Consider the following 15,126-nt stretch of genomic DNA (forward strand, 5'->3'; position numbering starts at 1 on the left):
GTGGGAAATGTCTCAAGCTGACTGATGTAGATGTCTTAATGTTAATTGGGAGGAGGCAGGCGGTCCTGTTTTCAGTTCCCTAATTTGTGTTCGTGGATATTCTGTAGGATTCTTGCAGCAAAACTTCCACCCGCATCTTTGAAAACTTGAGCGCAGTGTTCATGTGTCAGTCGTTGCTCGCTTCTGATGCAAGGCATGTCTGAGGCTCTGCTATGTCTCTCGGGCTTGGTGACACAATTCAGGGAGAAAAACCTGCTGAGCCTGTCAGGCTGGCCAAGATTTTGGGCTGTACTGGCCTAACATGCTCCGCTATTTGAAAAATGTAATTGGAGGTTTTAGCTGCGTTCCCGAAGCCTCTCTGAAGAGAAAAACAGCTCTAAACATTGTTCTTTCCTTTGGCTGCTACACTTACTTTGTCTATAGAACGTATCATGTAAAAATCAATAAGTCACCAACTCCCATAGCTTGAGCAAACACTTTTGTTGCAACTGCTCTGAAGCAGAGGGTAGATGTAGAACGCTAAAAAAAAACTTGCTGGGGATGGATGTTCAGAGGTTTTAGCATTTTTTTAAAGTTAATTTAAAGATTTTTTTTTTTTCTTTTTTTGAAAGATGGTGTGAATCTTTGGACCAGTTCCCTTGTCACTGGTAAAGAAAGAAGAAGAAACATGTATTATAGTGTCTCAGATTCCATGTTACTGAATGGGATTTTCAGATACTTGAAATCCGACTGTAGCTGTCTGTAGCAATGTAAACGAAGAGTAGCTTGGAATCAGTGACTATGTAAGGGCAATTTATGTAGTCCCCAGCTTTGGCTTTGTGGAAATACAAGTACCTACCCTTGTTAGTGTTGCTGCTGCTTAATATTAATTTTGAGTATGCAAAAATGGGACGATGAACTCATATTTGAATGCATGTGTTGTGACCAAACTCATTCCTAGATTAAATTGTCTTGGGTTCACCATTAATGCTAATTGCAGCAAACTGTAATGGTCCTTCTTGTTTTAATTCTTATAACTACTGAAAGCCAAGGGTTAAGGATTTGGAGAATGTTAAAACATTCCCTTACTACAGCAACTTACAATGAAATTAAATCTGTTTCTCCACAGAAATAAATGACTTGGGATATAATAGTTGCAGTTTTCTGCTACTCTTATTTTTTTCTTTCTCCATGAAATGTTACTATTAATTATAAACTTATTTATTATAAACTACGTATTACAGTGTAATGAAGAGAAATGTCCCTTAGTATATGTGGCCAGGGTTATTATTGATAACAGGTGCCCTCACGCAAACCGTGCAGCACATAGATGTGGAAGAAAAACCACAAAGCACAGAGATGGATTTGGGGAAAAAGGGGGACGACTATCCAACTCCTTGTCTGTATGTGAATCACTTCTACTGATATCTCATGTTATCTCTACTTAAGAGCCTATAAATATTTCCAGGAGCAGATCTACTTGAGAAACGAATGTTAGGCTCAGTGCCAAATGGATCTTGGAGTGGTTCCCCAAAATTGAACAAGTTTCAGGGTGAAGGGGGGGAAAAGGTGAACTTTACCAGCACTTTAAATAGTCAGGTTGCTGTGATCTTGCGGCTGTTGAGGAGGCAAACGGTGAGGGGCTGGGTTGTCTGGGCAGTGGGGGTGTGTGAGGTGGGTGGAGGCTGTCCCAGATGTCTCTGAGACCTGGGTTAGGCTCTTGCTCCAGGTCACCCTCCCATGGAAGTTATGTTTTCATCAATTGACTTAGAGGGAGCTACAGGAGACTTAGTTATGATTATCCACTCTGAGTATCTATGACTGCCTCAGGTCGGTTAAGGCTTTAAAGTACCCAGGATACATTTGGGAGCTGTACAGCAGTACCTTTGGGCTGAGATTTCAATTACCAAGAACCTCGCCCACTAAAAACTAGCCTTTCTTTAGGACAAAAGAAAAAGATCTAGAAGTCTGAGAGCTCCAGCAATACTGTGTTATTCTTTTGAAGGATGTAGTGATAAGGAATTTATCTTTTTATGACAGTTTTCTGTTCCCAGAAAAGCCTTTCTTTTTTTTTTTTTTTTGGCAGGGATTTGGCAATTAATGTTGCAGTGCATGAAGAATTTAGAATTTTTTTGCAGTTTTGCAATAACTTCTCACCTTCTTTAGATGGCAAGTGTCCATGGGGTTAAAGGGTTTAGTAGTTTTGTTAAACATCAGTAATTTAAGAATGACTGTTTTAAAGCAAACACTTTTCAAGACCTTCATTAAAGTAAATTAGTCTTTGGTGAACAAAAACAAAGCCCAAATCTATTTGCTTGGATTAGGGTTAAATCGGCATTTAGTGCTGAGATTAAAAAGAGAGCTCATTGCTTCAGTTTCATTCTAAACTTGAGTTTTCATTGGGATTATGGTAGAGGGGAATTCACTGCTATACAGAATGTTAGTATAGGCTTGAGCATCACCCATGTGCCATGCAAACCCTCTAGGAGTAACCACCAGAGAGTAAAAGACTTAAGAGCTGCATTGCCTTTGGTATTAAGGTTCATTAAAATAATATATATATATATATATATATATATATAAAAATAAAAATCTCTTGGGTCTCTTTAAAACTCAAAGTTCTGCAGTGGATATGTTACACTGTCTCTAAATAAATATTTGTTGAGTGACTGAATGTTAACTACTAGACACTGGTATCAGCTTCAGTATTGCAAAAATCTTCAATCACAGCTTCCCATCTCTCTGGACATTCATCTGGCACACGGTGCTTTTGCTCATGTTTATGTTGCTCCTCTTCCTCCTCTGTGATGATAACCGTTTCTTGGGGACAGGAGATAATGAGTATTAAAAACATTGCTACAAAATTTGGCTCTTAGGATCCACCCAGAGGAATGGTTTCCCTTCCCATCTCCTAACTGTTACTGTTGGTTTTGCTGGCTTTGAGTAAAACACGCCTCTGGTGATCTTGTGTCCGTGCTTCCTTCTCAGAGCTCCTGTCAGGGAGCAGGAAGAGGCTGCAGACCTCTTCTGCCTGATGCTAGCGCTGACAGATAGTCTAGTGCAGGTAATACGGAGGGTTAAAGTAATTAGGTTAAAATAGAATAGGAGGTAATAATTAATATTATATCTGTATGGTGCCTATCTTCCAATAACATTGCAAAAGGTTTTCTAAAAATTAAGTGAAGGCCATATCGGCTTCATACTTCATTTTCATTAAATTGGACTATTATTGCATTATATACCAGAAAGCACACAGTAACAGACTATATTCCTAGATTAAACTCAGTCCTCTTCAGTCATTTTTTTAAATACGCTGGAGTCTCACATGTGCCCTAAGTTTTCAAGCTGCTGAGTGGCTGCCCTGCAGTTGTTTGCATTCTAGATGATGAATCAGGGCCCTGCTTAGCATATGTGTCCAGCCTTTACTCTCCACAGGCCAATAAAAAAAAAAAAGTAACTGTGAAACATACTATTTCTGAATAATAAGCTATTGAAGGTCAAGGGAAAAACCCAAAACAAAAGCCTCTTCACTTAACAAGCTGGATTACATCTGCTTTCTCCTTGGTTTCATGGTTGAGCTTTCTGAAAATTTCAAAATGATAGTTCCTAGTATCATGACAGGAGTGTTCCTGTGTATTTAGTCATCATCAGTTTTCATTCTAAACTGATTCTATTGCAACACATTGCTATGTTAATTAGACTTTCTTTGGTTTACCACCTTTCCTTGGGAAAGGCCTAAGACATCCTCAGTATGTCATTTTGAAAAAGGCTAAAAGATAAGCTGAGTAATTTTAAGCCTTTTAATATTTACAGGTGCATTCCCAGCATTTTGGCCATCACATCTTTTTTTCATGGGAGTGTGATGGCCGAAACATCTGGAATGTGTCTCTAAGTAGTCAATACCTCAAAACACTGGAGTTTATCTCTGAGCCTTCTTGCTTGAAGGTGTGCGCTCAGTATTTGGAAGCTCTCAAAGACATCTTAATGTATTCCCTCAAAATTACATTTTAAACTGGCTGGTCCAGTATTGCCTATAGAGTGTGTGTTGTTTTCTGCCTAGGGAAACGGAGGAAGTGCTGGTTTAAGTTGTTCTTAATATATATATTGCTCTTATGCAAGAACAGATGTCTTAATATATATTCTTGGATAAGAATTCTCTCCAGCATGAAGCAATAGGCAAAGGAGTCCTAAAGCCCCCACAGATGTGCTACCTGGGGTCCTGTTTCCTACCCTGGCAAGCAATTGGTGCCGCTGCAGAGAACGGGCACAGCTACTGATTTCGCAGAAGGCACAGCTGTACTAAGACACAGGTGCACACCTCTAATTATGAAAGAAGGTGGGAGTGAGTGTAAGTGATCAGTTGCATGAAGAACAGTACTTTTTTTTTTTTTTCTTTTTTTTTTTTCACCACGGTTCAGGCATTGTTACATCTCCATCTGAGTAGTCCCTGCTTTCTCCCGTGGAGCTTGTGTGTTTTATCTAGCTTATAAATATCACTTTTTGTCTGCTAACAAATGAACCCAAAGTTTGTTATTTTTCTGTCTCATTTGCTATCATGTGTAATAAACCTTCTGTGGCTGTGATTTACTTATTCTGGTATGAGTAAGTGAAGAAACCTGTCTCTTTCCTTCAAAGGATCAGCTGTGTTGCAATAACAGGGCTCTCCTTTTTCCCCTTCCCTTTCCCATAATGTCATTATTTGTTATTACAAGCATCAACTTCTTGCTGTCGCACTTTCTTGCAGTATTGAGGAGCCAGAAAAAGAAAGAAACCAAACAGGGATTATTAATGAATCTGAAGCATTTCATCCTCTCAACAATCTGTTTTTAATAGCTGCTTTAAATTTTAATAATAATGCCCCCGCTGTAAGGGCTGGAGTATCCATATTCTTCAGACTACTCTGAAGTATTAATTGCCGAACAGCATCGAACTCCTGTATGTTTTACCAATACTGTTCAGTCAATATAGGCGCCAGCAGCATGCATACCTAAAACAGGGTACTAGAGCTGCTTTCACTTCACTCATGATAGCTATGCGCATTCAAACTGGTGCAAGCGCTGATTTGGATGGTTGATTACATACATATGCATACCCTGAGAAAGCACAATGTAGCATAACTGGTCCTAAATCAGTGGTGTGTTTCAGAATAAATGGCAGTAATCGGGAGCTTGCCTGCTGCTTGTTTGGGTGGCGGGTGTTCCTGCCCGGGAACCCCAGAAGGGTGGGCTGAGCACCAGGGGCCCGATCACCACCCTAAGCAGACTTTCTAATTTCTTAGTGTAGTTTGAACTTGAGGGTGGGTTGTGAAAATTGCTCACGCACCACCATTTTATTTTTGTAAGTCTTCTGTTTGTTTTTCCTTAGAGCCTAGTCCAAACACAGTTAACATAAACTGGTCCCCTGTAGACTTGAAGGACCCTTCAAGAACCCATCTGCTATCCCAGCAGATGTTAATGACTCTTTTCAAATACCTCATCTGAAGATTGCTTTTAGGAAATCAAAAATTTTATGTTCCCATAGCATCTCTAGAATAACTCACATAGGTGCATTGTGGGTCATCTCCTATAATTTCCAGAACGGAGTGGGTGTTGCAATGCGTGTATGTTCCCTGACCACCAAAAGTAAGGAAGCCCCATTTGCTATGTTGATTCTGCTGGAAACCTTGCAGGGACAGGGGGAACAGAAGGTAACCCCTGCTAAGGTTAGCCCATGAGGTTTCCTGAGTACCTTTTCCCTTCCACCAGCTTTTCTCTGAGTTACACCTACTGAGCTAAGTGTAAAATGTAGCAAATGCAAGATAAAATGTAAGGAGTAATATGGGAATAGGAAAGACAAAAGAGCCCTTGCACTGGTGATAGCAATTGAGGGCAAACTGCGCTTACTGTCCGTTTGAGGTTTTTCTTGGATTTCCTGGCAGTTGTCATCTGCAGATTAAATAGTGGACGTTTGTAGAGTAAATGTATTGATGGTGTGGCTCCTATTGAATCTTCTGAGTAGTCTAAGATTAGAGAAAGTCCACCTTGGGGTGGGTACTGCTGTTAATAAATATTGACTGACCATAAAGGAGGTCAAAGCAGTAATGAGGTGCATTTGAGAATGAAATTATATGATTCTCTCTACTGTTCTCCAGCAAGGAGAAAACTTTCTGTGTCCCTGTAGATGCCATGGGGTCTCCTACTGTAGCAGACTGTGTCAAGTAGAACAGCGCTATTACAGAAACATTTGATCTTTTCCTCCCTGAATAGTCATGGGAAAGAGAGGAAATTAACAACTAAAGTAAGCTCCAGAAGACAGACTATTTGTTTTCCTCATGGTCAAGATGGGGAGCTCAGCTGCCAGAAATAATAGTACAGACAACTTCAGGAACGAAGTTGCGAGGGAGCTCTAGGAATCACTCGGTCTTGCTTCACCTTCCTGATGCAGCAGCGAGATTCTGGTTTTGCTGGGTGTTGATCAGGTTTGGAGCCCACCAGTCTGTCTCCACAGAGGAGGACAGGTGGTGGTTCTGGAGTGGAGCTTAGATGTGAATTATCCTGTTGTCAAAGCACCTTCAGGCCTGGCTCCTCAAGAGAGTGAGGGATTTAGACTGTTAATCAACTATGCTATATCCGTGTAGGCAGAGCCAACAAGAGTTAGGCCAGTGGGCTAGACCTGAAATATTTGAAATCTACTGATGAGTGGTTTAGATTTAGTCGATTTGAATGCTTTTCTTGTCTGATTTTTGGAGGCAAGTTGTTTATCCAAGTGGAGTGCTGTAAGATACAGCAAGGAGCATTGACATCAGCAGAGATCAATGGGGGATGAAGAGGTCTATTTAATCTAGGAAATGAGTGACTTGGCTCTTTGATCCTATTGCATTCTCTTATTCCCAGAAGGTTACATTTAGTCCTGCATACACAAATTCTGTTTGACTAAGTTTACTTAGGTTTTAAATATTTGTGGGTTTCTTTTGTTTAGGTTCTCTTGTATAACAAGAAAAAAAACCCCGACGGTTACCACATAATTAGGCTGTTGCTGTGTAAGCATGTGTAGCTCTTTTCAGACTTGAGAGCAGAATATGCAAATTCAAACCCAAATGCATTTATTTAAACATTCATATTGTATAAAAGGAAAAAAAAAAAAAACCCAAACAACAAACTCTGACCCATTGTACACAAACCAGCCTATGAAATGGCATAGGGAAATTGCTCAAATTTGAATAACCAAGAAATAAAATCTAGTTTGGTTCTTTTTTGCCTGCAGTACTTCCATTTTCCAGAAGTATGGGAAACCTGATGTGGTTTAATGCAAAGGTGTGCATTTGGGTTTGAGATGTGAAAATGTAAGGTAAGCCTTAGAAAACATGAGGATAAACCTACAGTATGTGATGAAAGACGTTCTCAGAAAAATTCTTGTAATCCCTTGTGTAGCAAGGCTAGTTGCTTTGGTGTAAAATAAATAAAAATCAAAGTGAGGGTTCTTTTTTTATTATTTACATTGACCTTAACTGCAGCACCCCAGAGCAGGTGCTAGCATGAGATGGGCTTTGGCTGGGGGAAGAAGTGCCGTACTTGGCTGTGTGTCAACAACCAGGCGTTTTAAAAGAACGCATAAGTAGAAATACGTAGTGTGACATAGAAAATAAAGTTGAAAACCCGGGGGGAGGAAGGAATTCCCCGCAGGGAGTCAGAAGCGCGGTGTCGTCCGTCCGTCCTCCCCCCGCCCTGCTCCTTTGCACATCCCTGTAGCCCCGGCGGCCGCTGCCTGCCCTCCCCTCGCTGCGTGACCGGGACTGAAACCGGCGGAGTTTGGGGCAGGGGCATCCCGTACCTGGGGGCTACCTCCGGTGCGTCGTCCCGAAGCTACCGCTCTTAATTTTTAATATTATTTATGTTTCTTAAGCAAACCTCCGCTGCGTTGGGCGCTCCAAGGGACGAAGTTGGGGCCGGGTGCCGCAGGCGCTCCCCGGGGTCTCGCCGGGCCTCGAGCACTCCCCGGCCCCCCACCTTTCCCCCGTCCCCTCGGTGGGCAGGTGCCGCGGTGCCCCTCGGTACCATAAGAGATACCGGAGTAAAAATGCCTTGGGGCGGGAGGCGGGAAAGGAATAAAATAAGTTAACTTTAAAAAAAAAAAAAAAAAAAGAAAAAAAGGTAGAAGCGCGGCGGGGCGTCCCGGTGCCTGCGGTAGGCTGCGCCCGGCGCGGTGCCGGTGTGCAGGGGGCGGCCCCGCTGATCCCCCGCGGCGCCGCCGGGCAGGCCGGGGCCGGGGCCGGGGGCGGGGAGGCCGGGGCGCGGCGGCGGCGGCCCCGCCAGCCCCCATTGGCGGGCGAGGCGGTGGCGGCGGCGGGGCCGGGCCGGGCCGGGCCGGGTCCGGGGCGGAGGGGCCGGCCCTGCCCCCGCGGCCGGCGGCGGCCCAAGGTTTAAAGTGAGAACTTTCTGCCGGCGGCGCCGAGCCGCACAGCCCGCCGCCGCCGCGCCGCTCCTGCCCCGCAGCAGCAGCAGCCGCCGCCGCCTCCCCCGGGCGGGCCGTACAATCCTCGGCAGTGTCCTGAGACTGTACGCCCGCCTCGGGGGCGACCCGGCCGAACCGGACCCCCGACCCTCCTTCACCCGGCCGCCCGCCGCCGCCCGCGGAGCCCCCGCGGGCAGGTGCTGAGCCCGCCCCGGCCCGAGAGGCGGCGCAGGAGCCGGCAGCCGCCGCGATGACAGCTGACAAGGAGAAGAAAAGGTGAGGGGGCTGCTCGGGCCGCTTCGTCCTTCTCCTCCTCCGGCTCCCCCCTTCCCGGCCCGCACGGGGCCGCGGCGGGACTCCCCGCGGGCTGGGGAACGCTCCCACCGCCCCGGCTCCTTGGCGGGGGGCTCCCGACCCGCAGCCTTAGTTCGCTCAGCACAGGCTGGGGCGGGCGGGGGAGCAGCGCCGGGGCAGCCCGCACTCCTCCGCCGGGGGTAGAGCCGCGTCTCGCCCGTCCCGGCCGCCGCCGAGCCCAGCCGGGGAGCGCCTGCCCGGGGAGCTGCCCCCGCCGGGCGGCATCGCGGCCGGCAGCGCCCGGGGAGCCGCCGCCGCGGGAAGCGGCCCCTGCCCCGGCCGACACGTCCCGAGCGGCCGCTCCACCCGGAGCGAATGCCCGGCACCGGCCGTGCCCGGCGGGGGCTGCGGGAGGGCAGGTGCGGGCGGGGGGGGAGGGGGGAACGGGCGGCGGGGGCGGGCGGCTGCGCCTACCGGCCAGCCCGGCGGTGCGGGTTAGCCGCTCTGGCGGGATCAGTTCAATACACGTCGTGTTAGGGTTTATTCGCTTGCTATCGATTAAAACCTAGTTATTAGGAAATTATTTTTCAGTTGAGGAGACGGGGGTTTTAAAAGTGTCACCCTTAGCAAAACACGTTCTGTAATTAAAATGGTCTGGATGTAATTGACAGGCTCGGTACAGTCTTATCAGTTGTATAAAACTAATAGAGCCCGAGAAGCTGGCCGTGTTCTGCGGGGACTCGCATCTCCGGCGGTTCGTGGAGTTCCTCAAGTGTCAGCAAGTTTTTCCTCGAGGGCTGGGAGCTGGAGGAGCGCCTGGACTCGCCAGGCGCTGGGCTCGGTCCGGCACCCACGAGGATGGAAAGCCAGGCATTTCCATATTCCCGTAATGAACCTTCCAAAGGGAACAAAAGTAACGTGGTAGTTTTTTTTCATGGTCGCGTCAAAGAGCGTGTTTTCCGTTTGGTTCTCGAGATCGAACGTCAAAATAAAACTCATGATCCCCAGCACAGAAGTTACAGGTGGAGATTGAGAGAAGAAGTATCTAGTCGCGTCTCCAAGCCTATAAACAATTTTGTGGATGAGAGAGGGCACTGACGCGGTGAAGGCTAAGCAAGCGAATAAAGGTCCACAAAGTCTCGCAACAGGGTATTCAGTCTGTTTTCTACAGCGGGCAGTTACAAGGCTGAGTCTATTATTGGCTCAGGTTGCTGTTCTGGTCTGACTATCGATTGTGTTCATAAACGATGTGATTTACAGACTAAGAATTTTATCTTGTTATTTGTCATGTGTACTTTCCAGTTGATGATGCACTAAACTTTAAACACTGTTTTTTGGTTTGTATAATAGCTCCTTTTTTATTGAGTCACCCTGTGACGATGTAACAGGGGGAAGTATTGTAGTATAAACCATGCCCGAAACTCTTCCAAGTTTCCTCAGTTTATCGAACGTTAGTGTATTAAGGTTAAACCATTACCTCAAATGTATTTTGCTCTAGGTATCAATCTTCTGTGTAGGGTGTAAAACATCAGTTTACTTTGTGTCCTCTTGTATTGAACAAGAGAGTAAAAAATTATAGTATGGTACACTGTAGTTATAAAACTGTGTTATAGTAGTTCATAGGAATGAGAAGAGTGAAATAGTGTACATATTGATAATACACTGCATTCATTGTATCACCTCTTTTTAACAAGGCGCTCATAATCTCTTCAATTTTAACCTCTTATTTTCAAACAGAGTGAGGGATGAAGCACTGTCTAATCTTGCAGGACGGCACACTGAAGTGCTGTGTGGAAATACTCTTCAGATACAACGTAGAAACTTCACAGGACTAAAGTCGGAACAGTAATCCCCGCTCTGTCACTGATTTTGCGTAAATCTCATGACATTCCAGTGACAATTTTCTGTCTCTCTCAGAACTAGGCTAATTGTTACCTGGCTCATAGGATTGTTGTGTAAATTAACGTTTGTGGAGGAACTGGGAAAGTATTGGATGAGGGATTAAAGATAGCTGCTTGTGCCTCCCTCTCTGTGCGGGTATGTACGTACGTATGTACTGGGGACGTACCCTATGTAGCCTATTGAACCAAGACTTTTTTTTTTTTTTTTAATTTTCCAGTACTATTATAGAATAGATTTATTGCCTTGAGTTCAACAGTTGTTGTATTATTTGCTTGATCTCTATCTAGATATACAGCTAGGAACTCTAACCCGACTCGCTAATAGCATTTATAAATCAATTTCAGGGAGAAAAGGTGGTGGGGGTAATCGGGTTTACCAGATTTGCAGGCAGCTCTGGAATATATGTTTAAAGGAGCAGTTCTCTCACTGTTGAACAGATGCTTTATGGAAGATAATCTTTGATTCTTTTAATGGTCCATTAAAGTTGAAGAGCATCCTCAGGTTCTCATGTGAAGCCCTGTCTGTCAAGAGAAAAGAGCAGTTGCTTTCTTTAAAACAAATGCTATTGCACTTTCAATAGGCTGATTTCTCACATTTAAAGTTAGTTCCAGATACTGAGCTGAGATTAATATGATTATTATTTTAACTTATTTTAAAAAATCATTATCTGTCTTAAATACAAAGTCTGATGTTTCTTAGAATGGCAGTGATTAGAAACTGGGAAAAGGAGGAGTAAAAGGGTAAAACACATTTTAGCGAAATTGTAAAAGCTAAGGAAAAAATATCTGTGATCGTTGTGCAGTACAATGCCAATTAGTAGATAGGTCCCAGTTTAATGAGGTCAGTCTTGTAGAAAATCTTGTAGTTTTTATTAAGTCATCATGTGGTTTTGAATTATTTGAGGGACATAGTTATTTTGTTAGGAATGGATGGTGTGTTAAATGGATTGTTCTGGATGGGCAACAGCATATATTTGAGAAAAGCTTTAATGCAGGCTCAGGACAAAGCAGGTGGCAGTGAGTAGGATGGATCATTTGGCTTCACCAGTTGTACTGTTTGGGGATTTTTGTGTTTGTTTTCCAGTAGTATGAAAAATAAGCCAATTTTGCAGTTCAGGGAGATTCTATACTAGTGGTCCCCATATAATTGTACGGTACTGTTTTGTGATCGCTCTTTCAGGAGAGCGCTTCTGCCAAGCTGAGGTCACTCTTGGCCACTCCTCCTACAAATGAAAAGTGGTCTTGATGGCACTGCTCTCCAGAGCTCAGATAGTTGCTTGCTCTTATTGCATGAATTTGGGATGCCAGGAAATGTGAGCATTTGGATGTGCCAAGGTGTTTCAGCAAACATACGGTCTCAGTTTTGTTCTACCCAGTATTCTTTCTGGTTTAAGGTATGTCACTATTGTGAGGTATACTACCTCTTGCCTGTTTTTCTGTGATGGCGGTGAATTAGATGATCTCGTTCATCCGCTTGCCAACGTAGGTTGTTCCTTATATTTATGTAAACTTCATTTTATGTACTTCAGCTGATGGAGCTTTGAACGCTTTCCTTCGCAGACTAATAAAAAGATTGTTCAAGTTTTTTATTGCTCAACATCTCCCCACGCACAGCCCACGTATTTAATTTACTCCTGTTTGCTTCTACGTTAACATCTGCCCTTACAATTTTTCTTATTTGGAGTTATGAAAAGGAAATGTAATCTCCTGAATTAATGATGAACAATCTGTTGAAATTGCCTGTTTAGCACATGTTTATGGTATGTTAACATTAAGAAATTTGAACTTAGGTTTCAGCACCAGAAATGCAAGTGCTTCATAACTTGGAAGTCTTACTGAATGACTCTGCCCAGTCGTACTCATCATGCTTTGATTTTGCCCCTTGTGGTTTCTGCATTCACCACCCTTGCTGTATTTCTACAGAAGTGGAAAGGGCTTTTCTACCAGAGGGTGGCCCAAGGACACGTGAATGAGGAGCAACTGGCTGCATGCCTGCCTCCGTTGTCTCCCTTTGCCTGCAATGGCACGTAGCAGAGGTTGGGCTGAACTATGACTTGGTGTCCTGGCCTGCTTGCAAAAGCCTGATTTCTGCTGCCCAAATGCTGTGGCTTTACCTCTAGAGAGCCCCGAAGTGGTTGGGCTTAAGGAGGGCTGGATGGCTTTCACTGTGAGAGTGGTGTGCAATGCGAGGGCTTCCCGGTGTGTACCACCCTCCCAAAGATATCTGGGCTTCTGAGGATTTGTGCTGGGCAGGGATGCCACAGGGGCTGGCTCTGCTCACGTTTAGCACTTAGCCCAAGAGCAAGTTAAAAAGTTAACACCCCTCAGCACACAGCACCTTTCTTTGTCATGTCCTTTTCACTTCATCTTCTGATCTCAGTTGTCTTCTGGCATGTTTATCCTGTGTGGGTCATTGGGAACATCTTGTGTATTGGAGGTAGTCCTCTAACAGGAGTTCTGGGATTACGCCGCTAATTTAGGAGACCCATCATGAGTACTAAAAATGGATCTCTCTGCCCTTCTATAATGTATTTGACTACGAGGGTTTCATAAACATTAAATTTTTTTGTTTTCAGGTTCCAAGTAGGAGGTGCTGTTAGGGGTAGTGGGGGCAGAACTCTGCAAGCATTGAACTTTTTGCTATTATTTTCAAATGGATAACCTTTTTAAAACTGGGAATTAGGATAAACATTAGAGTAAGGAAATGAGCAATACAAAGGCAGGTCATATTTAAAAATAATTTGGATACATGGAATGTTTTTATTCCTCTAAAGCTATTTGTGAAATACTATTCTGTTAATTACTCCAATATTCATGGTGTCCTGTATATCTTAGTAGTTATAAATAATTTCGCTCCTAGTAGCTGTCACAAGGTTGACAGAACCCTTCTCTTACATTAGGCAAAAGTCCTAGTATGGTTATTATGCAGCTGGCAAATTTTTTTCTTTCTTATTTATCAGTCTTGTGCTCTGTTTGCTTAAAAGGCAATATAAGAAAGTACTTATCTGCTGAGGATAAAATCTTGATGGCGTATATAAGAAAAAAGAGCAGCTTTCTTGAATTTACAATACTGCTTTTCATGGAGACTCTTTCTGAAGCCTGTAAAATGGGAAACTATTTTACTGTGCATTTGGCAAGTAGATTAATGAAGTACAGTAGGCGAACTGGCTGATAAATAACTAATGTTCCAAAGTAACTTTCATTTAATTATGCTTTCTACTTTTTGAGCTCAAATCTAATTATGATTGTGTTTCTTTCCTCTGTGACTTTATTTAGGTCTAGAAAATTTATCTGAAACAAAACCTACCATAATAAATTCTGGTTAATGTGCATGTTTAGGTCTCAAAACAGTTAGGCTTGTAATTTAATTTACTTGACTGTTATTACAAAGAATTTGGAGAAGGGTAACATATCCATTATGCTTCTCTGTCCATTGAATTACATGACACAGCAAATATTCAATGTTCCATTCTATAGAAACTCATCAAATGTTTTGCGAGACAAGAAACAAAGTTGCTTTAGTTGAATTTTTATGTCTGATCTTCAGTCAAAGAAGTGTCCTGGACTCGACCCTTCCTCTGTGCATGAATATGTAGAATCAGCAGTTTTCTTTGATTACGGGAATGTTTAGGGTGTTGCCTTCAAAAAGATTGTCTGAAAAATTCAGGAACTTTACAAATGCTTTATGTTAGCCTGTGGGTGTGTGATTAATACTGGCTTATTGCAGCTTTATGAACAAGTTCTGTGCATCTGGGCAGGAAGAAAAAACACTTTTCTGCTCTGAAGTGGGACAAAACCAGGATAATATAGCTCCTTAGCGTTTTTCATTCCTAATGCAAATATGTTGAACCATCTCCCAAGTTACAAATGCTTCTTCATTCTGCTGCATTTGTATTTATATAGTGATCTGCTTTGAAGCAAAGAGACTTTTAGTAGCATATGTTTTAATCTCAAATATTTGTGGGGTATCTGTAGAACCAAACTGTCTGTTTTCCAAAAAGATCTCAACAACTTATTGGTGTTTCTAAGAAGACACAGGAGAAGTAAACGCAGTTCTTAAAAATTCGTCTTGCCCATGCCTTGCCCCTACTTCTTGAGGCCCCACTTCTTGAGGCCTGTCCCTAAATCCCAGCTGTGACCTACATGAATGAAAACCCCAGGCCAGAATGTGGACAGGCTGTAAAGCAGGATTGTGATGGAGAGAACAACCGGGCTGTGGCCATTTACGGGATTTGGCTGGGATTTGTTTGTTTGTTTGTTTTACTGTATCATCAGTAAGCTTAAGAGTTATTGCCCTGCCATGATCTTAAGATAACTCACAGCAACTAATACGTCTCCTCAGCTATTTTTTCCCAACTAGGTGTAGTGGCGATTAGGTCACCGTCTGCTCTATAAATGCAGTGCTCATTTTACAGTGTACTAAGATAAAGGTGAGGTTAACAGAATGATGATTCCCCATGAGTATCTGCTTCAGTCCTTCAGATCTGTAAAATGAAGGACGCATTTATGAAATAGGTGGTGG

General features: G+C 43.6%; 1 protein-coding gene across 2 annotated transcripts in view; it reads left to right on the forward strand.

Annotated features, from left to right (window-relative positions):
- The first annotated feature begins 8,277 nt into the window (after positions 1–8,277).
- Positions 8,278–15,126, forward strand: part of EPAS1 (endothelial PAS domain protein 1) — an 81,002-nt gene continuing 74,153 nt past the window's right edge. For both annotated transcript variants that reach the window (XM_063328635.1, XM_063328636.1), the window contains exon 1: positions 8,278–8,685. In XM_063328635.1, the coding sequence (XP_063184705.1) occupies positions 8,660–8,685 (26 nt within the window). In that variant the 5' untranslated portion in view covers positions 8,278–8,659. The remainder of the gene's footprint in view (positions 8,686–15,126) is intronic.

The sequence above is a fragment of the Chroicocephalus ridibundus genome, chromosome 3 (genome assembly GCF_963924245.1).
Source record: "Chroicocephalus ridibundus chromosome 3, bChrRid1.1, whole genome shotgun sequence".
NCBI classification, from domain to species: domain Eukaryota; kingdom Metazoa; phylum Chordata; class Aves; order Charadriiformes; family Laridae; genus Chroicocephalus; species Chroicocephalus ridibundus.